We start from the raw sequence: 23,125 nt of genomic DNA on the forward strand, positions 1-23,125 counted from the left end.
TAATGACCAACCTGTAACTGGCCACGCCCCCGTGTGTTAGCGGCGGTGAGAGGTCAACATCTGGCCGCAGGTGACTCGGCTCCTCCTCACACTCGCAGATCGAGCAGGTGACCCGTGACCTGCTCCACAAACAAAAACATCCGAGTCAGGAAGTGTGAGCTTATCTTAGGTCAAAATTTATGTCATTATCAGATGCAGCTGTGCAGCGTAAAGACAGAATAACTCCAGCTTTGTGTCTTTTTCCATCCTGGCTGAAGTACAGGACAAACTGTGCTCCTTTTCAGCTCAATACGAAACGCGTAATATTTTCTCTGAATGCGGGACCATTCCGTCTTTTTACGGGACGGTTGGCAACTCTACTAACTAACCTTAAGAACAAAATAAAGTTCACTATCAGTAACATCACAGCACCCACCCAGCTGTATATAAACTCCGTCATGCTAGCTAGTACGCAGTACTAGTTATTGTAACTGACTGTAAAAAGTCAGCACAACGAAAATAAACTCCACCTAAACTTGGTTTATATCTGACCCAGATAGACTGCAGGTCATAACTTCTTACCTGAAGTTCAGTTCACCTGACACTCGGACCGGCGGCCGCCTCGGGTCTCTCCTCCTGCCTCCCCTTCCCTCATCCACCTGCTGGCCTCCACCACTTGCTAATGTTACTGAATCTGTGGAAGCTCTGCCATAGCCACCACCAAACAACTGAGTTATTTTTACAATCCACCACCTCTCATTGTTTATATCGTTACCAAAAACAATAAAAAATCATCGGCCCATAAAAACGAAAAATCACCATCGATGGCCAGTTCAGCTATGGCATCAGCTGAGTGCAAAACAATCAGCCACTTCCTGTTAGAATGACTGATCACGTGACACACACACACACACACACACACACACACACACACGGTGACGTAGCCCCGCCCCTCCCGCCGGGCGGGGCGCGGTGCTGCAGCTCAGCATCCTCTGCAGCATCCAGGACTCGGTGCAGACCACATCCCGGAGCAGGACACGGAGGAGCTCCACACGGGTACAGGTGAGCCTGGACTTGGGACCGAACCGGGCTGAGCCGGTCCCTGTCGGTCCCTCTGTTTTTTCCGTTTCCGGTTTGATCAGCTGATTTCTCCGTTTTTGCGCTGATTCAAGCAAACTCTGATTACATCACCGCGTCGCTGGACCAATCAGAAGCCTCAGCAGTGCGTGTAAATTCAGACAGGAACAAGAACAAAATCAGCTGTTTACCGTTAATGACGTCACTGCTCCTGTCACGAACGGCAGAAATATTATCACGCTATCACAATTAACGGGGTTGATGCAGAAAGTCCTCAGCCCAAAGGCACGACGGGAAAACGTGTTCCTCAGCTGAGTTGGGACACCAGCTGATTCTGCAGCTCACACAGGTGAGGACACACCTGTGTGAGCTCTGTCGTCCTTACATGATGTTTGTGGTGTTCTATCACAGGGTACTGATTGATTGATTGATTTTTGTCTGAAACAAGAGCAGGTGTGCTGATGATCCTGCCTGAGTGCTGAGTGGGCTCCTGCTGTGAAGCTTCAGTTCAGTCGAGTCAGTTTCATATGTTTTATTTATACGTGATCAGTTGCCTCAAAGTGCTTTGTACTGTAAGGTAAAGACAATAATACAGAGAAAACCCCAACAGTCATATCACCCCCTTTGAGCAAGCACTTTGGCGACAGTGGGAAGGAAAAATTCCCTTTTGACAGGAAGAAACCTCCAGCAGAACCAGGCTCAGGGAGGGGAGGGGCGGGGCCATCTTCAAACTGTAGGAGAGGGAAACATGAAGTCATTACCTGATGAACGTCACCTGGGGTTTGTTTACTGGGTCAGTAGAAAAATGTCAGCACCAGTTTTTAGTTTTACTTCCTGCCAGACAGAACTCAGGTACAAACCTGCTTTACTCTGCTCTGATTGGCTGCTCGGCTCAGAGTTCTGATGTGTTCTGGCTCAGGATGTTTACAGGAGTGTCCGAGCAGATCCAGATGGACCGGGCCCGAGCTGCGGGTCTGGGGTCGGTCCAGCAGGCCGTGCGCTACCTTAACCAGGACTTCGAGGCCCTGAGGCAGGACTGCCTGCAGAACAGAACCCTGTTTGAGGACCCGATGTTCCCCGCAGAACCCGGCTCACTCGGCTTCAAGGAGCTCGCCCCATTCACGGCCAAAACCAGAGGAGTAGAGTGGAAGAGGCCAACGGTGAGCCTTCACACACACACAGACGCACACACACACACTTACTTATTCACTCATACCTGATTGGCTGTTCCAGGAGCTGACACGAAACCCTCAGTTCATTGTGGGTGGAGCCACCAGGACCGACATCTGTCAGGGCGCTCTGGGTAAGTCGTGTGACCTCTCACACGTTATCTGTCCAGGTTTAACATACTGCTAGTTATCGGGCGGTTATTAAGCAGTTGTCAGAGAAGTTATCCGACAGTCATCGAGGCAGTTATCAGGTAGTTATTGGTGCAATAATTGCTGCAGTTATCGGGCAGTTGTATGCAGCTGTGGCTGAATGAACTTTAGTATCAGCGCTGGAATAAAAACTTAGCATCAAACCCAAAATCAGCTGCAGACTCGCTGACTCTATCCTGACCCACCAGCTCGGATTATGACTTTTTGTTTGCTTTGACGCCATCACAGAGACGCTTATCTGCAAACATCCTTATTTTCATTGCCAGAGCTCCCAGTGTGCACTGGGACAGGCTCAACCGGTCTGGTATGCAGTGTGAGTCGGCGGTTGGAACTTTCCAGTAAATCAGGTGACACCCAGGGACAAAGTCACCTGCAGCTTTCTAAGAATCACACACACAGATTCCTGAGCTCTGATGCTCCTGCAGGAGGAGCAGGAGCATCAGTCCTGCCCCTCCTGCTCCTCTAGCACCTTCACTTGAACTCCAGGAAACTGTTTAGCACCGCAGAACCTTGTGGGCCTCTTGTTTAGGTGGTTCTCGATGCTGGTTGGTTAACCACACTGACCTGTGCGTATGTGGTTTGTTGTTCATGAACAAGCCAGTTATCCTGAAACTCTGTGTTTCTGCTTTGAACAAACGTTATTCAGCACATGCAGCACTTCTGCAGTCATGTGATACAGGCTCCGCCTCTTTCATGCAAAAGTGCTGGTGGTTAGACCAATGAACTCCAGGCTGATTGATCCAGCTGATCATATGATCGTATTACAGTTACAGTTGTGTTACACTCCTCTGTCTCTTCAGTCAGCTGAGGCAATCATAACTCTGCATCTGTGAAAACAGGAAGTAAACCAGGCCCTCACAAACACGCAAACACCAGCATGTGTGTATGAGTCAACAGACTGGTCTCTGTGTGTCACACACACACACACACCCACACACAAAATGAGTCAGCTGGGTGGAGTCCTGTGTGTGTGTGTTGGATTGGACAGGAATGATCGGTATGAACCCTCCACCCCTGGCCGCTGGTGGGAGGAGCTCAGGCTGTTTTTCGATGCTTTGGCTCCGCCTGCTGGAGGCAGTGAAGCACTTTATTATAACAGGGGACTGAGACTGAGTGATCAATAACAACTAAACAGTAATAATGGATCAATAGCAAAAACAATCAGCATTAACGTTCCACTTGGCTGCTTTATTGATCCCTAAAAGCAACTTAAAGAGATAAACGGGAAGTGGACAAAATACCAGAAACACTTGCAGGGCTACGAGCCGGCTCTGGCGATCCTCAGTCTTTATTTCAGTTTTGAGATTGTTTACTTCCTGTCATGTGACCGCTGTTTACCAGCTGTGGCTGTGTAACTTGTCCCTGTGTGGATCCATTTTGGTTCAGTTCTAATGTTTTTGTCTAAAGTCAAAACTTTTAGCATTTCCAGCTCCACGCGAGCTGGCAGCCTGTTTCAGCGGCGCCTACTCAGCACTGAGTTTTACTCTTTTTAATTTGTGTGTTTCACTTTCTTCTGGTTTGCTTGTTTGCTTGTAAACACAATGGAGGAAACGACTTTTTGGGGGACAACTCAGGGACAATAAAGGATATTTCTATTCCATTCTTTTTATGTTTTTATTTTAATTCAGAATTCCCGATGTTTTTAGTTTTAGTTACCATGGTTACCCTGCTCCACTTCTGCCGGGCAGCAACGGTTCACAGGCCGTCTTCATCATTCAACAACCAGGCGCTCACCCTCAGTCTCACCTGCCTCTACAGAGTGTGTGTGTGTGTGTGTGTGTGTGTGTGTGATCTGTCACTTCTCTGTCCCAATCGTGTCCTCCAGCGGAACACCTAAAAGCTCCGATTTAAGTCAGACAACCATCCCGAAACATGCGGCGCTCAAACATAACGTGAATGTCATGATAAGGATGATTCAGATTCAATGGACTGAAGCTAAGAATCACTCTTACTGATCTCTGAGGTCGGGGTCGATCATCCACTCAGACTTTCCTGAAACACAGGCAGGTGTACCACCTGTGGTCGGCTCTGAGTTCTCTTTTTCTCGCTCGTTGTGGACTCGCTCAGGACCCATATTATATTTCTGTATGGACATACTGCAAATCAATTTCCCGTTGGGGACAATAAAGTTACCACCACTGACCATTGAATTTGATGAATATATTTCCTCAAGTAGAATTTGATGTTACGGGATGTACTTGAAAGCAGCACTCTGACCTGTATTGATCTGTGAACACTAAGCTGCTAATGGTTCCGGCTAATGGACGGGCGTCCAATGTACTGTTAGGACTTAGCTTAGCATTAGAGTCCCGAGAGACCATCAGAAGAATGTCGACAAACACTTCCCAAACTCATCATCATCATCAGTATTATCATCATCATCGTCACCAATGTTCCCTCTAAGCTGCGCACGTGCGCAATTGCGCATTGCTGGCACGGTCTCTGCGCACAGGAAATCTGCGTTGCGCACACAAAAAAAATCTAACCTGAATTGAAATTAAAATGAAAACTTTAACAATTCTGTTTTGCAGTGTTAGTCAGTGAGTGACTGCTCCTGTATGGGATTAGAACGATGCCACCTTATCCTATAGTCCAGCCAATAATGCGATTCACATTCACGTATATGCGCAGCTAATCAACGTCGCTGACAGGCTATGACAGCGTCCTTATGTGCCGACACCGGTGTTTTAGCTAGCAAAGCGGCGTGGCTGATGTGCAGTGAAGCCACGTTAATGACAACGTGTCCAACCATTGGAGATGTGAGCAGGACAGACGGAACAATTGACGGAAAAAGTGTGGACTTTATACCAGTTTTTAAATTGTGTTGATCGGCCACGTAAAACCAGAGTTATGATAAAAATATCTGCAATGTTTGGTTTTCTTCCTGAATACTATCGTTGTTTATATTTACTGCAGGAAGAAACGGTAAAAACGACGTTTTATAAGGAAAACGCTCGAAAGCCTGTGAGCAAAACCAACCCCCCGCCCGCTCCCCCTTTCGTATTCGTCCAAAAAAGTACCATGTCGACCAATCAAAAAATGATATGGCAACGTGGCATTTAGTTGTTTAGGGAGGGGGGGGAGTTTTAGGAGTGACGGCGGTGTTCTGAGATGTGAGAGATTTGAGACGTTTAGCGCAAATCTTGTGTAGTTAGTGTGTAGTTAGTGTGTAGTGTAGTCAATAGTTTTGTTGTGTGTGTCAGAACAATGAGGCGGCTGCTGAATGTTACAGGTGTTACAGCAGTGATACATCTCCTGCTGTCAGGCCTGCAGGTATCAGGCTGTTGTTCTCCTTTATCTCATAGTGCACAGAAATTATTTTTGGAGTGGCACAAATAATTTGTGTGGCATCAGATTTGATGCAGAACAGCTGATTGTTCTGTAAATAGTTTGAAATGTTTATTTAAAAACGCCTTGGCTGCATTAAAAAAAAAAAAAGCTGCAAAAAACTTTGTTGTTTGCCAAACTGAGTTACTTTTTTGAAGAAGTAACTATATAATTAATTGCCCAGCATTGGTCATTATATGCTGTATTTGGCAGACAGAGTTACAGGACTCTTTCCCAGACCACAGACTCATAATACAAGTCAGAGCTTTATGAAAAAAAAAAAGAAAAAAGAAAGTTGTGTTTTCAAAATTGGAGTTCAAGTTATTTTTACTTCCAATAGTGTTAACATACTACACTGGTCATGAAATAGATTTTTTACATTTTCATTGTAAGTGGGCTAAAGCAGTTAATTAAAAGTAGTCTAACATAAATGTAAATGCTGTAATTTGATTATTTTAATAAACCATGTAACTTGGATGGATTCAATGCTGGCGTGACCACAGTGCACACGTCTGATGTCGCTCACAGTGGTCCAAGGGACGCTCAGGGAGTTTGTGTGTTCGCTCAGACACATGAAACATTAGAGGGAACATTGATCATTACTGTCATCATCATCATCACTATCATCATCACCATCACTATTATCATCATTATCATCATCATCATCACCATCATCCACAGAGTCATCCTGTAGTGATGGGATTTCTGGTTCTTTTTAGAGAACTGGTTCTTTCGGCTCCCAACCGGCTCTTCAGGTTGTTTTGTTGCTTTAATTAATTTATTATTAACAACAATATAAAATTATGCACAAAAGGAATTACTAATTACTAAAAAAAAAACCTGTGGTTTTATTTATATATGTTTATATATAAATATAGCTTGTGGGGATAGGTTAATTGGATAATCCAAATTACCACTAGGTGTAAATGTGCGAGTGAATGTGAGTGCGAATGGTTGTCTGTCCCTGTGTGTTAGCCCTGCGACAGACTGGCGACCTGTCCAGGGCGTACCCCGCCTCTCGCCCTATGACAGCTGGGATAGGCTCCAGCGCCCCCCACGACCCTGGAAAGGATAAGCGGAAGCGAATGGATGGATGGATATAAATATATACGGTGGCCCCTAGAGACAAAGCACGTACAAACTCCAGAACACATTTCTAGCGTTAACTGAACTTCCAAAACAGAGCTACCTAGATCACTTAAATTACATAGTTGAAAGCATATGTGTATTGTTTGTGTGTTTATTAAATACACAAACAAACACAATTAAATATAATTATGAAAAAATATGAAAACAAAAAGAAGATGCACATTCTCTGTCATATGGGCCTGCATGAATAAACTTTCTGAATCCTTTATCATCCACAACTGAAAATAGTTGTGGATGATTACTATACCTTTCCTAATGTGACGTTGTTGTCCCTGGCTCTCTTTCTCTGTCTCTCCCTCCTGCTCTGTTCCTGTGCTACTGCGAGTGTAACTACCGCCCTTCCCCCTGTGGGCAGAAATCTGTGCCATCAGAAACTGAATTTGAATAAGTTAAATTTGAATTTGAATTTATGGTTTGAAAATGATGATCACTAAATTGAAATTGAATTTTATTTATTATTTATTTATTAGACTAATTCAAATTCAGTTTTCAAAAGCATTTATTCAAGTTACAATTCAGATTCAATCTGAGCAATTCAAATTCAAATTAAACTTATTCAAATTCAGTTTCTGATGGCACAGATTTCTGCCCATACTCCCCCCTCTTCCCAGCGCAAAGCACAAGGCTCGCGTGTGGAGTGAAGCGGAAAAACAGTGCGAGAGAGAGAGAGGGTGAGAGAAAGAGGAAAAAACCCAAAAAACTACAGCTCCCAATAAGGAGCCGGCTCGCGTCCTTCACTTCAAAGAGGCGGCTCTAAGAGCCGTTTCGTTCGCGACCGACACATCACTATCATCCTGATCTGATCTGAGCTCAGCGCTCCCAGCAGCTTTTTACCTGATTAAAGGTGAGGTAACCACAGACCGCCTGCAGAGGGCGCTGCCTCTCCATTCAGGTTCGTCCAATCAGACCAGATTAAAAAGAATAAGCAGCGACTGCAGCTTCACTTCATTCAGGCTAAAATAACTTGTAAAAGAGGCTCAGGTGTGCACCTGTCTCACCTGTGTGTGCTCCTGCAGGTGACTGCTGGCTGCTGGCTGCGATTGGCTCGCTGACGCTGAACGAGCAGCTGCTGCATCGCGTTGTTCCTCACGGTCAGAGCTTCAGCCACCAATACGCCGGTATCTTCCACTTTCAGGTGAGACTTTCTGCACCGAGGCCACGCCCATTCACCTGTAAAACGTGTTTTGTGGACATGGTTTGAGTGTGGCTGGTGGTTGATGCTGGATGAGGACACACCTGTCACAGGTGACTGATTCTCCTTCTTCCTCTGCAGTTCTGGCAGTTTGGGCAGTGGGTGGACGTGGTGATCGACGACCGGCTGCCAGTCAAAGATGGCGAGCTGCTGTTCGTCCACTCGGCCGAAGGCACCGAGTTCTGGAGCGCCCTGCTGGAGAAGGCCTACGCCAAGTAAGACCCGCCCACCTACAAACAGATGTTCATGTTTCTAGGTGTTTGTTTGTGGTTTCAGGTGCCGATCTCCAGCCTCGCCGGTGTCACCGCGATCCTGCACAGCATCTGAGGGTGAACTTTGTGTTTACTGCGTGTCTCTTGTTGTTTCTCAGGTTGAATGGGTCATACGAGGCGCTGTCCGGCGGCAGCACCACTGAGGGCTTCGAGGACTTTACGGGAGGCGTGTCAGAGATGTACGAGCTGAAGAAGGCGCCCAAAGATCTTCATCGCATCATCAGCAAAGCGCTAGAGAGAGGCTCGCTGCTCGGCTGCTCCATCGACGTCAGTCATGTCTCCGTAGAGTCAAACACACAAAATGACTTTCAGCAAATTAGTGCACTTCAGGAAGTGATGTCACAGGTTTTTCAGGTGTAATTATATGTGATGATGTGAAAACAGAGCGCTTGTCCACACTGATCAAATGACCTTCTGTCTTCAGATCACCAACAGCTTCGACATGGAGGCGGTCACCTTTAAGAAGCTGGTCAAAGGCCACGCCTACTCTGTGACAGGCCTCAGACAGGTGAGCTCAGCTGCAAGGTAAAAGTAACAAACCGTTACCCAAGATTAATGTCAGCTCACCTCCAGTGTCAGTGCTCTGAAATCCCACGTTCCCTGAAGACAGCAAGTTTAACACCAGAGTGTGATTTTTAACCACGTTACTGTTTAAGAAATAAACTGTGAAACGTTGGATGTAATAAAAAGGATCTAAATTAAAAGTCATGCAAAATGAATATTTATTTCTTTTATTTGTCAGAAGGTTCAGTAACACGTGACTGGCTTGATGGTTCAGGTGTTTTGCGGTTAAAGGGCTAAATTTGTTGGTGGATTTTAAAAAAAAAAAAAAGCTCAAATAAATCCAAAGTGTGTTTGAGTGGATCACTTCAGCAGCAGACGGTTCCAGATCACGAAATGATTGTAGGTCTGTTGCTTTAACAGCTCTAGTGATGAAATCCAGTGAAAAGCTCATAAGGAAGCAGATTTGTGGTCTATATGTGGTCACTCTATTAAATTTCCTGATGGGGCCAAAGCTCATGCTCGGCTCCTTTTTACTGACTTTTCTTCAGTGTTTATACCATCCAGCCACATCTCGCAGCTGATAAACTTCCAGTTTAAACTGGATTTTAATCTTGTTGGTTGGATTTTTGATGTTTTAACTAACAAAGCTCTGTGTGTCAGCTGGTTCTCTACTATATTAAATTCCGGATAATATACAAACTTCTTCTGCTCACCTTCAAGGCCATTCATAACCTCGCACCTCCTTACCTTTCTGACCTGTTAAGCACCATCTCTTCTGCCTGCTCACTTCGATCTTCTTGTTCTATCCAGCTTTCTGTGCCTTCCTTTCGCCTCAGCACCATGGGAAGGGTTAGCGTTAGGGAGCAGGCGGTGGAACTCTTTGCCCCCAGATATGAGAAACATTGGTTCTCCCCCAGTTTAAATCCCAACTAAAAACCCATCTGTTCAAATCTGCATATTCACTGTGAACCCACTGTTTGTTAATTTCATCTTGTGCTTTTGTTTTATTTACTTTACTTTACTTTACTTTATTTATTAAGCACATTTAATAACAACAAATGTTGGCCAAAGTGCTGTACAAAGATTTAAAAAATAATAATTACACAGTAATAAATAACATCAATCAAAAATACCTGGTAAGAGATAACTAGGTGGATAGATGGGTAACTCTCATGCGGTGTTGAGAGCCAGTGAGAATAAATGTGTTTTAAGATGGGATTTGAAAAGATTGATGGACGGGGCCTTTCTAATGTGAAGGGGTAAATCATTCCACATTTTCGGCACCACAGCTGCAAACGCCCGGTCACCTCTGTGAACCAGTCTCGACTTAGACGTGGCCAAGAGCAAGAGATCGCTTGATCTTAGAGCTCTAGGGGGCATATAAGGCTGCAGTAAGTCTGACAGATATTCTGGAGCCTGTCCATTCAGCACTTTATAAGTCATCAACAAAATTTTGTATTTAATTCTGAAGCGGATTGGGAGCCAGTGAAGTGAGGCGAGCACCGGGGAAATATGCTCGTGTCTCTTTGAATGTGTCAGGAAACGAGCTGCAGTATTCTGGACCAGCTGGAGCCGTGCTAGACAAGACTGGCTAACACCTATGTATAAAGAATTACAGTAGTCCAGCTGAGATAAGATAAAAGCGTGAATTGCCCATTCCAGGTTTTTAAAAGATAAAAATAATCTCACCTTGGATAAGAGCCTCAATTTAAAAAAGGACCACTGTACAACAGAGTTAATCCGTTAAGGTAAACTTACTATCCAATACAACCCCCAAATTTTTTGCATGCGGTTTAACAAAAGGTGCTAAACTGCGCAGGTCAAGATCTGGGGTACGAGAATTGCAGCTTGGTCCAAAGATGATCACTTCAGTTTTTCCTTGTTAAAATTAAGAAAATTTGAGGCCATCCAGGTCTTAACTTCGTCGAGACACTGAAAGATTCTAGCGAAGCGGAGGTGTTACTCTTTAGCCGGAGATATATCTGAGTGTCTTCGGCATAAGAATGAAAACAGATGTTATATTTCCTGAAAATTAAGCCTAGCGGCAACATATAGATAGAGACCAGAATTGGGCCTAATATGTATCCCTGTGGAACACCGCAAGTAAAGGGAGCTGAAGAAGAGATAGTCCTATCGGAGAGGTATGACCTGAACCAGTCCAATGGTGTGCCTTTGACGCCGCAGTGCTCCAGTCGGGAGATCAAGATGCCGTGATCATTAGTATCAAAGGCAGCGGTCAAGTCTAAGAGTACAAGCACAGCTGAGTCACCTGAGTCAGTGGCTAATAAAAGATCGTTAAGAACTTTTCAGAGTGCAGTTTCGGTAATGTGAAAGGCTTTAAAGCCCGACTGAAACCTCTCTAGGATATTGTGACTATTTAGAAAGGATCTAATATTTTTGACAGAAAGGGGAGCTTAGAGATAGGTCTAAAATTTGCAAGGACAGAGGAGTCAAGGTTAGGTTTCTTGAGTACAGGCTGCACGACAGCATGTTTAAAACATGCTGGCACCACTCCAGAACTAAGACTGCTATTAAAAATCATTAAAATGTCAGAACCGACAACGTTAACAATCTTTTTTAAGAAACGTGTTGGCTCAAGATCAATAGGGCAAGATGATGTCTTTATACCATTACAAAGTTCTTCTACATGATTGAAACATACAAGCTCAGACTGGTCAAAGGCAGTAGAGCAGGTGAATTTCGTAGAAGCGTCATGGGAGGGCAAGGAAGTCGTAGAGCGAAGTAGTTCTATCTTGTTAATGAAAAACTGCAGAAATCTTTCGCAGGTTTCTGTGGAGCTATTTATGAGAACAGCAGGAGAAATATTCAGGGCCAAGTCAATAGTTGAGAAAAGAAGCTGGGGGTTGTTGGAGTTGTTCTCAATTATATTAGCAAAAAACTGTCCTGCTATCTATACAGACTGTCTCTCAGCACCAGGAAAGACACTTGCAACCCATCTTTTTTCCACTTACGTTCAGCCTTCCTACACTGTCGTCTGGCTGAGCGAGTGGCCTCATTTATCCATGGTCTGATTGTATTTTCAGTCTCATAGTTTTAAACGGGGCAATCTCATCAAGAATAGTTTTACATTTATCATAAAAGTTTGGAGCCATCTCCTCGGTGCCGTTGCCAAGGGAGGGTGTCAGTAGTTTTTTAAAAGCAATAGAGAATTGTTCTGTTGCAGTTGGTTTAAAAACGCGACAGCAGCGTTTTGGAATGGTAGATTTAAAATGGCAGTGAGATAAAAGTATGTCAAACACAAGAGGACAGTGGTCAGAAAAAACTGCGTCACATTTTTCCAGGTTGGAGATTGGTAGTCTCAAAGACAGCACAAGATCCAACGTGTGGCCCTGTTTATTGTTCTTCATTGTGTCATTCTTCTGTTATGTGTTTTTATCTATTGTACAATGTCCTTGGGTGTCTTGAAAATAATTAAATATTAAATAAAATGTATTATTATTATTATTATTATTATTATTAATATCATCATCATCATCATCATCATCATCATCATCATTATTATTATTATTATTATTATTATTATTATTATTATCATCATACACTAATGGCTGTTGTAGTACACAGGCTAAAAGGCATTCCATTAATTTTTGGGCTCTATCTGATAGATACAGTGAAGAGTGACAGAAAGCAGAGAGAGGGCAAAGGACCACGGCTCGGATTCGAACCTGGGCCGGTCGCCCGCTCATCCCAGTGAGCCAAACTGGGGCCCAAAATGATGACCCTTTTTTATAAAGTTTTATTGAATCAGTTTTAGACCAAGAGACATCGAGTGTCTTTCATACCTGCTGGTATTGTCATGGTTAATAACACCAAACCATATGTGTTGTTGACGTCAGCACTGCACGCTGCACTTTGCAAATCAGTTTCACATTGGGGACAATATAGTTAGCATTGACCATTGTTTCTCAGATGAACCGCTCAGTTTTAGATTTCCTCGTTTGATCTCAGGTGTTTGTCCTCCTGTAGGTGGAGTACCGGCGCCAGCGCGAGCTGCTGATCCGGATCAGGAACCCCTGGGGTCAGGTGGAGTGGACCGGAGCATGGAGCGATAAGTGAGCAGTTTGTTAGACTCGACTGAGTGGGGGGAGGGGAGCACGGAGAGTTTAACGTTTGTTGGTGTTTCAGCTCCTCGGAGTGGAACGCCATCGACTCGGCAGAGAAAGACGAGATGCTGTGTAAGATGGAGGACGGGGAGTTCTGGTATGTTTGCTCTGTGATGATGACTGTGGTGTCTTTAAAGGACAAAGATGTTCAAACGACTGTCGCTGTGCAGGATGTCCTTCCAGGAGTTCCTGCGTCAGTTCTCCCGGCTGGAGATCTGCAATCTGACTCCAGACGCTCTGAGCCAGGACTCCACCAGCTTCTGGAACACCGCCACGTACGAGGGCAGCTGGAGGAGAGGGAGCACCGCCGGGGGCTGCAGGAACCACCCCAGTGAGGATGGAGGGGGCAGATACACCTCTTTTATACCAAGATGGTGCCGTGCTCAAACTAGAACCAGTTCTACACATGCCCACCAAGTCAGGACCTCTGATGTCAGCGACTGTGGGAGGGGCTACCAGTGATTGGCAGACCCAGCCAGACAACCTGTAATCCTATATCATAGTTGGTTCTCAAAGCTGAGGAAATGCAGGCTGGTTCTCCGAGGCTCAGCACCATGTTGGTGAAAAAGAGGTCTGAGTATGTCGCAGGGATTGTCTGGCTTGTGTGTGACGGGGGCTCCGTGTGAAGAGTGTATGAGCATGCGTGTAGCCGCGGCACCTGACAGCAGAGCGGAATGAAGTTGGGTTTTGGAGTTGACAGAGACGGCAGCGTTGTAACCGGCTGCAGCCTTTGCAGTGTGTATTAAAATGTGCAGTATCCCCCCCCCAAATCTCCTGACCATGGTCAGGGGACCGACGTCAAGGAAAGGTTAACAATTAGTTAGTCCAGGTGAGCCCAGGTGGCTCTGACTGTTGGCGTACCTTCAGGGTGGCGTGTTAGTGAGCAGGCCTGGACCCGACACAGTTTAAGTCAGTCCATCAGATTTTTACTGAGTCCCCAATCAGCATGAAGGTTTTTGTGCATCTTTATAATCTGGCGGCCAAATTTTAGAATTTCTCAAACGATTAGCGCTGCTCGGCGCGTTGATCACTGATGAGCAGATGCTACATGATGATCTTCAGGGGCTCAGCTGAACTTCTGACCTGATGTAAGTGTCTAAAGTGAGAAGCGGAGGACCCAGCATAGAGCCCGCGCTAAACCTCACAGTCAGGAACACCTGATACCTGTGTGCGCCTTCTTAGTTATAACTACATACCCATGATGCTCTCCTGCAGACACCTTCTGGATCAACCCTCAGTATAAAATCTCCCTGCTAGAGGAGGACGATGACCCCGAAGATGAAGAAGCTGCCTGCAGTTTCTTGGTGGCGCTGATGCAAAAAGACCGCCGCCGCTACCGCCGCCAAGGCCAGGACATGCACACCATTGGCTTTGCCATCTATGAGGTCAGAGGTCATAAAGGTGTGATGTTGTTTCACGCTGTATTTCTGCTGTTGGTGACGTTTCCTCTGTTTGTTCTCGTTCACAGATCCCTGAACAGGTGAGTTGCTCCAGTCTGTTTCACTTTTCCGGGTTTTTTTAACTCACCAACGGCGGCGGCGTTGGTCTGTCCCCCAGCACCGAGGCTGTCCCAGCGTTCACATGAAGAAGGACTTCTTCCTGCGTCAGTCATCTTGCGCTCGCTCCCAGACCTTCATCAATCTGCGAGAGGTGAGCGGCAGGTTCCGCCTGCCGCCCGGCGAGTACCTGATTGTCCCATCGACCTTTGAACCCTCGAAGGAGGCGGACTTTGTCCTGCGGGTATTCACAGAGAAGCAGTCTGAGAGCCAGTGAGTTCACCACGATCTATCTAGACACCTTTACTTTTCAAAATAAAAGACCTCTCAGTGACAGTGTGTGACTCTGCAGGGAGATGGACGACGGCGTGGTGGCGAACTTTGACGAAGAGGTAAACAGACCGAACTGGCTGCTTTATGACTTTGTGTCTTTCGCCTTTGACCTTCCTGCTCTTCTTCTCTGCAGGAGGAAGTGTCAGAGAGCGACATCGACGACTCCTTCAGGTCCATGTTCGCTCAGCTGTCTGGAGACGTGAGTTCATTTATTAAAACATTCTTGGACTGAACATGCAGAAACAGCGAGGACGTTCACTTCCTGTTTCCTCCCTGTAGGACATGGAGATCTCAGTGCGGGAGCTCAGGACCATCCTCAACAGAGTCGTGTCCAAACGTGAGTCTTCCTCACCTCAGTCTTCCTCAATCAGATGGAGGCTTCTGATTGGTCAGAGAGGTTGGCTCTGATGTGGTTGTGATCTGGTCTGGTTTGCAGACAGAGACCTGCAGACTGACGGCTTCAGCATGGAGTCCTGCAGAGCCATGGTCAGCCTCATGGACGTATCCTGGCCACTCAGCAAGTAGGACAGGTAAAGCTTGATGACTCATGTCTGAAATAAGACGTGTTGGCCTTGACTCGATCTCAGAAAGATGGCAGCGCTCGCCTCGGGCTGCTGGAGTTTCAGATCCTCTGGAACAAGATCAGGAAGTGGCTGGTGAGTGTGAACACCTGAAGCTCACAGGTCCAAGGTACCGAGTTCATTTCAAACATAAAAACTTTATCTGTCATGAGACGGAGCACCGAGTCGCGTGTCCCTTCGTTCGCTGGTCCGGTCCTGGTTTTGTGGGTTTTAAATGTTTAAGTAACAAAATCTTCAATCCGATTGCTGATCAATCCGATCGAGCCCTGCGATGACGAGTTTGGTTTCATGTTTTCAGGGAATCTTCAGAGAGTTTGATCTGGATAAATCCGGCTGCATGAACTCCTACGAGATGCGTCTGGCGCTGGAAAATGGCGGTAACTCGTGCTTAGTGTTGCATTGTTACTGAGCGCGCTCTGTTGGATTAAACTGACCTGAGATCTGTCGCGTCCACAGGCTTCAAACTGAACAACAAGCTGCATCAGATGCTGGTGGCTCGATACGCCGACAATGAGATCATCGACTTTGACAACTTCACCTGCTGCCTCGTCAAACTGGAGGCCATGTTCCGTAGGTTGATCATGTGACTGCGAGAACACGCACAATAAACCTTTTAACGTTTTATTTGTCTTGAGCTGTTCCATGTGTGTTTGTCAGGAACCTTCCAGCACCTGGACACAGACGGGATGGGCACCGTGGAGATGAACCTCATCGAGGTAAACCGTCTCTGAGCTCCACAAAACAAACACTGAGCTTAGACGAGCTCGAGTATCAGACCCATGTTAGTTTCATATGAGCTGAAGCAGGTCTTTGATGTGTTTCATACGCTGATATGTTGCCTGTAAGCATCAGTGTCCATCAGGCCTGTTATGAAAATCATGTTTTGGATCATTTTTCTGTGTAAATACTGTTTTCGTATTTATGGACCCGTTGTTCCATACGTGGAGTATCTTCCATCTTCAGCGTACAGTCTTTGTTTGTGGATTTGGATCATTTTACAGGAAACTTTAGTGTCACCTCCGGCTCTGTTTGGGAACGAGGAGTCGCAGAAACGTGTTTAAGTGCCCCTCCTGCCTCCAGTCTACATTTTATTTATTGTTTTCATAATAACAAATTTATTCTCCTGCGTAAACCAGATTACTGTGGACTCGATCTTTTCGTTGTTTGAGGAGCCGTGCATAAAGGATGCTTTGACTCAGTCAGATCTCTTGTAAGCCGATGATTTACGGTTCACGTTTTGGCTGAGCCTCAGCGCCAGAGCATAACTCACAATCACTCACATCAAAGCACAAACCTGACGACTGATAAATCCATCTCTGAAAAATGACGCCATCATCTGCACACTGACTGGGTTTATACTCAGAGATTTGCACGTAATCAGTCATTTTGGTGATGCTCCCCACCTGATCCCGCCTCCTTCCTGCGAGTCACGAGGATTTAGGACATAAATATAAATGTGATTATTACAAAAAAATAAAAGAAAGAGTGAATAATCTGTCACATCAAACATTAATCTCACAGACTGTCAACGTGTCTTCTCTCCTCAGTGGCTCTGTATGAGCATGTGCGGCTGAGTCACCTGAGCGTCAGAGCGCCCCCTCCAGGAAGAACCATTCCATCACAGCTCTACTGCACTGAACTACACTAAAGTACTGCTACAGTAAAGCATGCAGCAGAAAGATATTAATCAGAGTACTCTGCGGCCTTATTCATATACTGCATGATCACACACACAGGTATTGTAGCCACACCTGTACAGGTAGTAGCTTCTATAATCACTGGTCTTCCAGCTGTTGCAGATGTTGAATGGACTCTGGGAGAAAAATAAAGTTATTGATCAGCATCGTTGTGTCAGTTTCTCTGAGCTTCGCCTCGTTTCCTGCGTGAGGAGCTGCTGATGCTCCTCTTCCTCTTTCCTGACCTGAAGCTTTATCAGCTGACCTGTAACCTGCCATCTCACCTCACTATTGCAGCTGACCAATGATCATGATGAGCATCAGCCCTGAGGCTAAAAACTGAGAGGAGTGAGCTGGACGTAGATCACACATTTATTTATTGCAGAAATAAAGAAAACAGCTGGAATGATTTTTCCATGACAGACTTTTACAAACACACTGCAAGGTTATGACATCACAGTTCCGTGATTGGTCAGTTTCAGTGTTGATGATGACGAACAGTGACAGCAGACATCAGCTCCAGCGGCGTAACAATGTCATGTGACCGGGGTCAGGGGTCATTCAGCACAATCAAACGTCACGGGATAAGAAAATCTGTTTAATTCAGTCCTTGTTTCGGGCCCTGCTGAGAGTCAGTGCGCACAAGCACAACCAGAGTCCTCCACCCGTGGGCCACTGTCCACCCCGTTCCGGGCTCAGTCCCGGCTCTGGTGCTCCCGTCCGTCCAGCGGGCCCAGCAGCACTGCCTGGGCCTCCAGCAGCGTGGTGTCGGTGCTGGCTCCCAGGAAGCGGGCGGTGAGCTCCATGTCCTGCAGCCGCAGACGGACCCTGGAGCCCGGCTGCAGGCCGTCGGCCCCGGCCGGCCGCTGACACACGCAGTGGAACTTCCCACCGAAGTCGATGTAGAGGTCGTCGCGGACCACCCGGAACACCCTGCCCACCACCACCGCGTCCTTGGCCGGGCCCATCTGGATCAGCGGGGACCGACGAAGCAGCGCGGCGAAGCTGAGCTCCGGACCCGAGGAGGAGGCCTTCGGCCCGGCCGCGGAGCTCTGTGTCTCCCGCCGGAGCACCTCCTGCTGGTCGAAGGCGGCGGCAAACCCGGACACCGGGCCCTCCGCGGGGCCCGAGTCCGAGCTGAAGGAGCTCCGGAGGAAACGGGAGGAGAGCCGGACCCGATACTGGAGCCCCGACACGACCCTGCACAGCCCCGCCATCTTTACCGCACAACCGGAAGTTCTGACTCCGCGCACTTCCTGTGCTGGAGAGTGCCGTTGCCGCGTGCAGGCTGTAGAGGCAAGAGCGTCACGTGGTCCTCCAAAACGCACACACAAACTGTGTGTGTGTCAATCCAAGTAGACTTTTATTATCTACCCAACAATATACACTTAAGTATACAGTGGGATCAAATATCTTCCTCCTGGATCAAAGGTGCAAACTGTGAACATAAAAATGAACTAATTCAAATATGTAACTATACCGAAATAAGATAAACTAAGAATCAGTCCAACAGTGTTGTGCTTGAATAAAAATAGAATAAGAAATAGAAAAGAATGAGAATAAATAAATACACTAGTGCAAAACTGTCTTTTCAATGCTTTATAAATGAAACCAGACAAGATTTTAAAACCATAAAACATTCCAATGATGTAAAAGCAGTTAAAACTATAAACATGTGCTTGTTGTTTGATTTCTTCTTCGGCTTGTTTGACACCTCGCCTGTGTCTTTTACCTAATTGTAATCACATGAAACTGAGACCGTGAATCACATTATTAGCTCAGTAATTCGTTGGTGGCGTGACTTGGGCTCAGTGCACTCCGGATCAGCAGGTGGCGCTGTATATCATTGTACATCTGTATAGTAACAATGAAGGCATTCTACCGCCGCACGTTTTAAGTCAGAGAAGAAAAACTCAGCCAGTAAGAAGCCCCCCCCCCAAACAGAAGCGGAGGAGCTGCGCATGAGCGTTGTGCAACATGGAGGTGTCGGTGAGCGCTTTGGGCCGCAGAGGTTCTACCTGCGTGTTTCCGGTCGGTTCTGTGGTCAGGCACGTCCTGGACCGGCTCGTGCCGCTTCCGGAGGTGAGACTGAGACGGATTATCCGGGATAACCAGGGTTAGCGTGAGTTAGCCCGGGTTAGGAGGTTTAAATGCACTCCGGGTATCAGTGTTAGCAGCTAGGCTAACGTTAGCATATAAAGTGTTTTGATGCATGCTTAATCATCCAGGTAAGTACATCCCGCTCATCTGGACGTAGCGTCACTCATGTGAAGAAGTCACCTGGATAAGTGACGAAACGTTCCTCCCACTGAAACCGCTACGTCCAGGTGAACAGAATCAACCTTTAGCTATAAGGCTAAACTCTGCATTAACCTGTCCCAAAAGAGGTCAGCACCTGACAGTAAACTCAGGTTATATCCAGAGGAGGCTGAAGCAATCACGAGTTTAACCCTTTCACGAAGAGTGGTCACTACAGTGAACGGCTATTCAAAGGCCGTTTTCTTGTATTTGTGTCAGTGTTGATGGTGTACTTGCACATAAACAATACACACGGTGTATATTATTTATTCGTTTATCAAATTCTTAAGTTAAAATGTTGTCCACTTAAGTGGACATGTAGAAACCTCTTTGAAAAGTACATGTTTAAAAAATGAAGTTCAAAAATATTTTTTTCATTCCTAAAGATGAATAAAAATCCTGATTGAGGTTGTCATAATTCATGCATGAAAGGGTTAATCACTTTGACTTAAATCCGTAAAATCAGAGCCTCAGGATCAGCCCTGTTACGACGTACTTCCTGCCAGCTTTTATTCATTAAACTATTTATTTAGATTTATTCCAGATGAAATAAACTGGAGGTGTGTTTGTGGGAGATTCAGGTCGCAGCTTCAGGGGATGTGAAGATGATCGAAGGGTTCATCTCAGAAACATTATCTCAGCGAGTTTTCGTGTTTCCAGGATTTCTACGTCACCAGAGATGGGCGCCGGGCACACCTGGACGATCCTCTGGAGCATGGAGCCGTCTATCATCTGGAGCTCCGCCTCGTTGGAGGGAAAGGAGGTCAGTAAACGGGAAGTAGCTTCCAGTTTTCCTGTTGCAGAAGAGCTGAAGGAAACTTGTGAAATGTGTGTTTTAGGGTTCGGCTCGATGCTGCGCGCGCTCGGCGCTCAGATTGAAAAGACGACCAATCGAGAGGCCTGCAGGGACCTCAGTGGGCGGAGACTAAGAGACGTCAACCATGAGAAAGAGTGAGACAAACACAGGAGCTGAAATGTTTAGCTGTGATTTAGATCAGACAGGAAGTAGGGCTGTTCGATATAACGATATATATCGGATGACGATAGAAAAACGTCTATCGTTTCATTTTACGCTATCGTTTGTTTCGTGGTGTCGCAAAATAAACTGTTTACGGCAATATTTTTTCATTATTTTGATGGTCACTGTAGTGGCTATATTAATTTCCTAAAGTTCTCTCTTTCTCTTATGTTTAATATAACCACACTACAGACGGACAAGCGCTTGTTTTTATGCGTTGTCCTTAGCAACAACGACAGTAAAACCACCTCGTGTCCGCTTGTTTATTTTCCACATAAACCTTTCACAATAAAGCTCAAGATCCTGTTGAGACTTTTCAAAATAAACTGAATCACGTGAAAGATGCAGAGTATTTACGGATGAGAAGCAAAAAAGAGCCGTCAGGTGCTAAAAAATAAACCTTAGCCTCAAACGTTAGAACAGGCTTTTCCCCGCAGCACGCCGTGTAATAAATACTCACAAAGAAAACGGCGGCCGTTACAACCTATGTCTAAAAATGTATCGTTTCATGCATCAGTTAAAACACTCGACTCCAGGTACGCGACGCCCAGCTGGAAACACTTCACGCAAGTTGAGCTGCCCGACATTCACAGAATTTACAGAAAATGTTACATTTTTGTGATTTATATCGTTATCGGACGATAGATGTCTTAATATCGAGATATGAGATTTTGGTCATATCGCACAGCCCTAACAGGAAGTGTCATTACTCTGTAGTCTTTAAAGGTCTTCCAGTAAAATCTGTGCTAAATGTAATGAAAGTCTCACCAGCAGGGGGCAGCGTTCAGCCAGAAGGCTCAATAACGTCTGTTTGCACGATGTTTTAGTTTTCCCGAGCTCTGTGTGGAGACACTTGTGCAAACACCACTCCTGTCACGCTTTGCTCCGCCCCCTGCTTCTTGCTCTGGTTTGCTGTCACGTTGGCAGTAAACATATTGAGATGTTTGGAACCAGTTTAACAGATTTGATGGCTGTACATAAAACATGATGGGAACAGAAACGCTTTGAACTTTATTTATATAGCAGGGTCCAAGGTGTTGTCCAGGTGAGCGCACTTAAATTTCAAGTGTCTAAAAACAAGCTTTAAAACACCAGAAAAACTCAGAAAGGTGAATTTTCTACAGTTGATGAAAAATATTCAAGTTAATTATTGATGATGATTCATCTCAAACATCTGCTCTGCAGCAGCTGCCGCTGTAAGCTCAAAGCGCTGTGATATTGGGCAAGGTCTTCAATTTTGTGACCGCAGCTCACCTGTCAAACAACCATCTATCCCACCGTCGAGGTCACTTCCTCCTGCAGTTTGTGGGTAGAGTCTGATTGTGAGCGGCCGGTGCTCACTGCAGTGACATGTCTGTTCTTCTGTGGTGCGGCAGGATGGCAGACTGGCTGAAGAAGCAAGCGGAGCGCGAGGCAGAGAAGGAGCAGCGGCGTCTGGAGCGCTTGCAGAGGAAGCTCAATGAGCCCAAACACCAGTTCACTGACGCAGAGTACCAGCAGCAGTGCCACGACCTGTCCGAGCGACTTGAGGACTCGGTGCTCAAAGGTTGGCCGCGCTGCCCAGCTCGTATGTTGAGAGCGCTAGGTTGCACGTGTTTGACGCCAGGTGTGTTTCCTGTTGCAGGTCTGCAGGCTTCCTCCAGCAGCCAGGTGAAGGTGGACGACATGTGCGGCGCCAAGAGGCTGAACTCTGATCAGAGCGAGCAGCCTGCGAAGAAGAAGACGAAGACGGCAGGAGGAGGAGGAGGAGGGTGCTTCTGGTGAGTCTTTAATGACAGGAAGAGTTAAACATGGCAGCTGTTACGCGATCACTCAAGACAGGGAACGAGAAGCACGCCGTAAGCGGCTCTCTGAGCTACCGCAAGGTTGAAAGGCGAATTATTCTCGATTATTGTCCTTGCTGAGACGGCAGGTCATCAGGTCATTCGCTGTGTGAACAACATCAGACCCCGACAAATAAAAACATGAGGTCAGCAGCCAGGGAGGTTCTGATTGGCTGAAACCCAACCAATGAAAACAGTTGAATCCTCTGAGGTCACACTCAGTGAAAAACAGTTAAGTGGGGTGTCAGTGATTTCTGGTGAATCCATCAACACAGCGGGCACTTTGATGTCAACAGGATTCCTGGCATCACAGCGTCTTTTATCAGCAGCTCCAGTGACCTCACCGATCACCAGCACAGATTCATGGTGTTCTGAGTTCAGCTGAAGCACTCAGAGCTCGTCTCTGATGGTCAGCATCCGTTTACGTGAGCTTCTGTCGGCTGTATTTGGTTGAAACTGCATTGTCTGTTACCTAGCAACAAAATGTGGGAAGCTGAGAAGGTTCAGAGTGAAACTGACTGATCATGCTTGTGCTCACAGGACGGGGCTGGAGGAGATGGACGAGCTGATGAGCTCAGATGATGACGAAGCTCCATCCACATCCAGCTGTGAAACTGCTGCTGCCATTGCTACCATGACAACACGAAGAGAGGCGGCAGAGTCTGAGGAGGGTAGCAGGTAAAGACCAGAGAGCGCCAGGGACCAGATCCACCGTCATTTAACTATGTCTGAAAGGGTCTTCTTTCATTCTCAAACAGTGGAAGCACCAGAACCGCACAGATCCCCAAGGAGACCTCCAGAGACCAGACTGGGACACCATCAGAGGACCGGGAACCTGAGGAAACCTCCAGGGACCAGACTGAGACACCGTCAGAGGACAGGGACCCTGAGGAAACC

The 23,125-nt window shown here is 46.3% G+C and overlaps 4 protein-coding genes across 6 annotated transcripts in view; 2 read left to right on the top strand and 2 right to left on the bottom strand.

The window, feature by feature from the left end:
- LOC102083160 (calpain-2 catalytic subunit) overlaps positions 1 to 630 on the bottom strand; it is a 44,133-nt gene extending 43,503 nt beyond the window's left edge. Inside the window, exons 1-2 of one of the 2 annotated variants that reach the window (XM_025908145.1) lie at positions 578 to 630; positions 12 to 119 (exon numbers count right to left, since the gene is read on the bottom strand). The gene's annotated coding sequence lies outside the window, so the exon portion shown is untranslated. Of the gene's footprint in view, positions 1 to 11; positions 120 to 561 lie in introns of both variants that reach the window. The other variant, XM_025908144.1, reaches the window with a different exon arrangement.
- A 259-nt stretch (positions 631 to 889) lies between these two features.
- LOC100705917 (calpain-1 catalytic subunit) lies at positions 890 to 17,256 on the top strand. The gene is made up of 22 exons (XM_003460058.5): positions 890 to 1,041; positions 1,976 to 2,216; positions 2,290 to 2,359; positions 7,928 to 8,046; positions 8,185 to 8,318; positions 8,474 to 8,642; positions 8,800 to 8,883; positions 12,867 to 12,952; positions 13,026 to 13,100; positions 13,174 to 13,334; positions 14,219 to 14,388; positions 14,472 to 14,483; positions 14,561 to 14,772; positions 14,852 to 14,891; positions 14,966 to 15,031; positions 15,112 to 15,169; positions 15,269 to 15,333; positions 15,420 to 15,488; positions 15,712 to 15,790; positions 15,870 to 15,983; positions 16,071 to 16,129; positions 16,961 to 17,256. The coding sequence occupies exons 2-22, from the start codon at positions 1,977 to 1,979 to the stop codon at positions 16,985 to 16,987; spliced, it is 2,109 nt and encodes a 702-aa protein (XP_003460106.1). The 5' UTR covers positions 890 to 1,041; position 1,976; the 3' UTR covers positions 16,988 to 17,256.
- Positions 17,257 to 17,443: 187 nt separating this feature from the next.
- mrps28 (mitochondrial ribosomal protein S28) lies at positions 17,444 to 18,360 on the bottom strand. Its single transcript, XM_003460062.5, has one exon. The coding sequence runs from the start codon at positions 18,304 to 18,306 to the stop codon at positions 17,785 to 17,787; it is 522 nt and encodes a 173-aa protein (XP_003460110.1). The 5' UTR covers positions 18,307 to 18,360; the 3' UTR covers positions 17,444 to 17,784.
- Positions 18,361 to 19,011: 651 nt separating this feature from the next.
- sde2 (SDE2 telomere maintenance homolog (S. pombe)) overlaps positions 19,012 to 23,125 on the top strand; it is a 5,478-nt gene continuing 1,364 nt past the window's right edge. For both annotated transcript variants that reach the window (XM_005465927.4, XM_003460061.5), the window contains exons 1-7: positions 19,012 to 19,171; positions 20,048 to 20,150; positions 20,227 to 20,338; positions 21,782 to 21,951; positions 22,030 to 22,165; positions 22,769 to 22,906; positions 22,987 to 23,125. The exon at positions 22,987 to 23,125 is cut by the window's right edge and continues 138 nt beyond it. In XM_005465927.4, coding sequence (XP_005465984.1) covers positions 19,067 to 19,171; positions 20,048 to 20,150; positions 20,227 to 20,338; positions 21,782 to 21,951; positions 22,030 to 22,165; positions 22,769 to 22,906; positions 22,987 to 23,125 — 903 coding nt within the window. In that variant the 5' untranslated portion in view covers positions 19,012 to 19,066. The remainder of the gene's footprint in view (positions 19,172 to 20,047; positions 20,151 to 20,226; positions 20,339 to 21,781; positions 21,952 to 22,029; positions 22,166 to 22,768; positions 22,907 to 22,986) is intronic.

This window comes from Oreochromis niloticus, linkage group LG6 (assembly GCF_001858045.2).
Source record: "Oreochromis niloticus isolate F11D_XX linkage group LG6, O_niloticus_UMD_NMBU, whole genome shotgun sequence".
In the NCBI taxonomy this organism is placed as follows: domain Eukaryota; kingdom Metazoa; phylum Chordata; class Actinopteri; order Cichliformes; family Cichlidae; genus Oreochromis; species Oreochromis niloticus.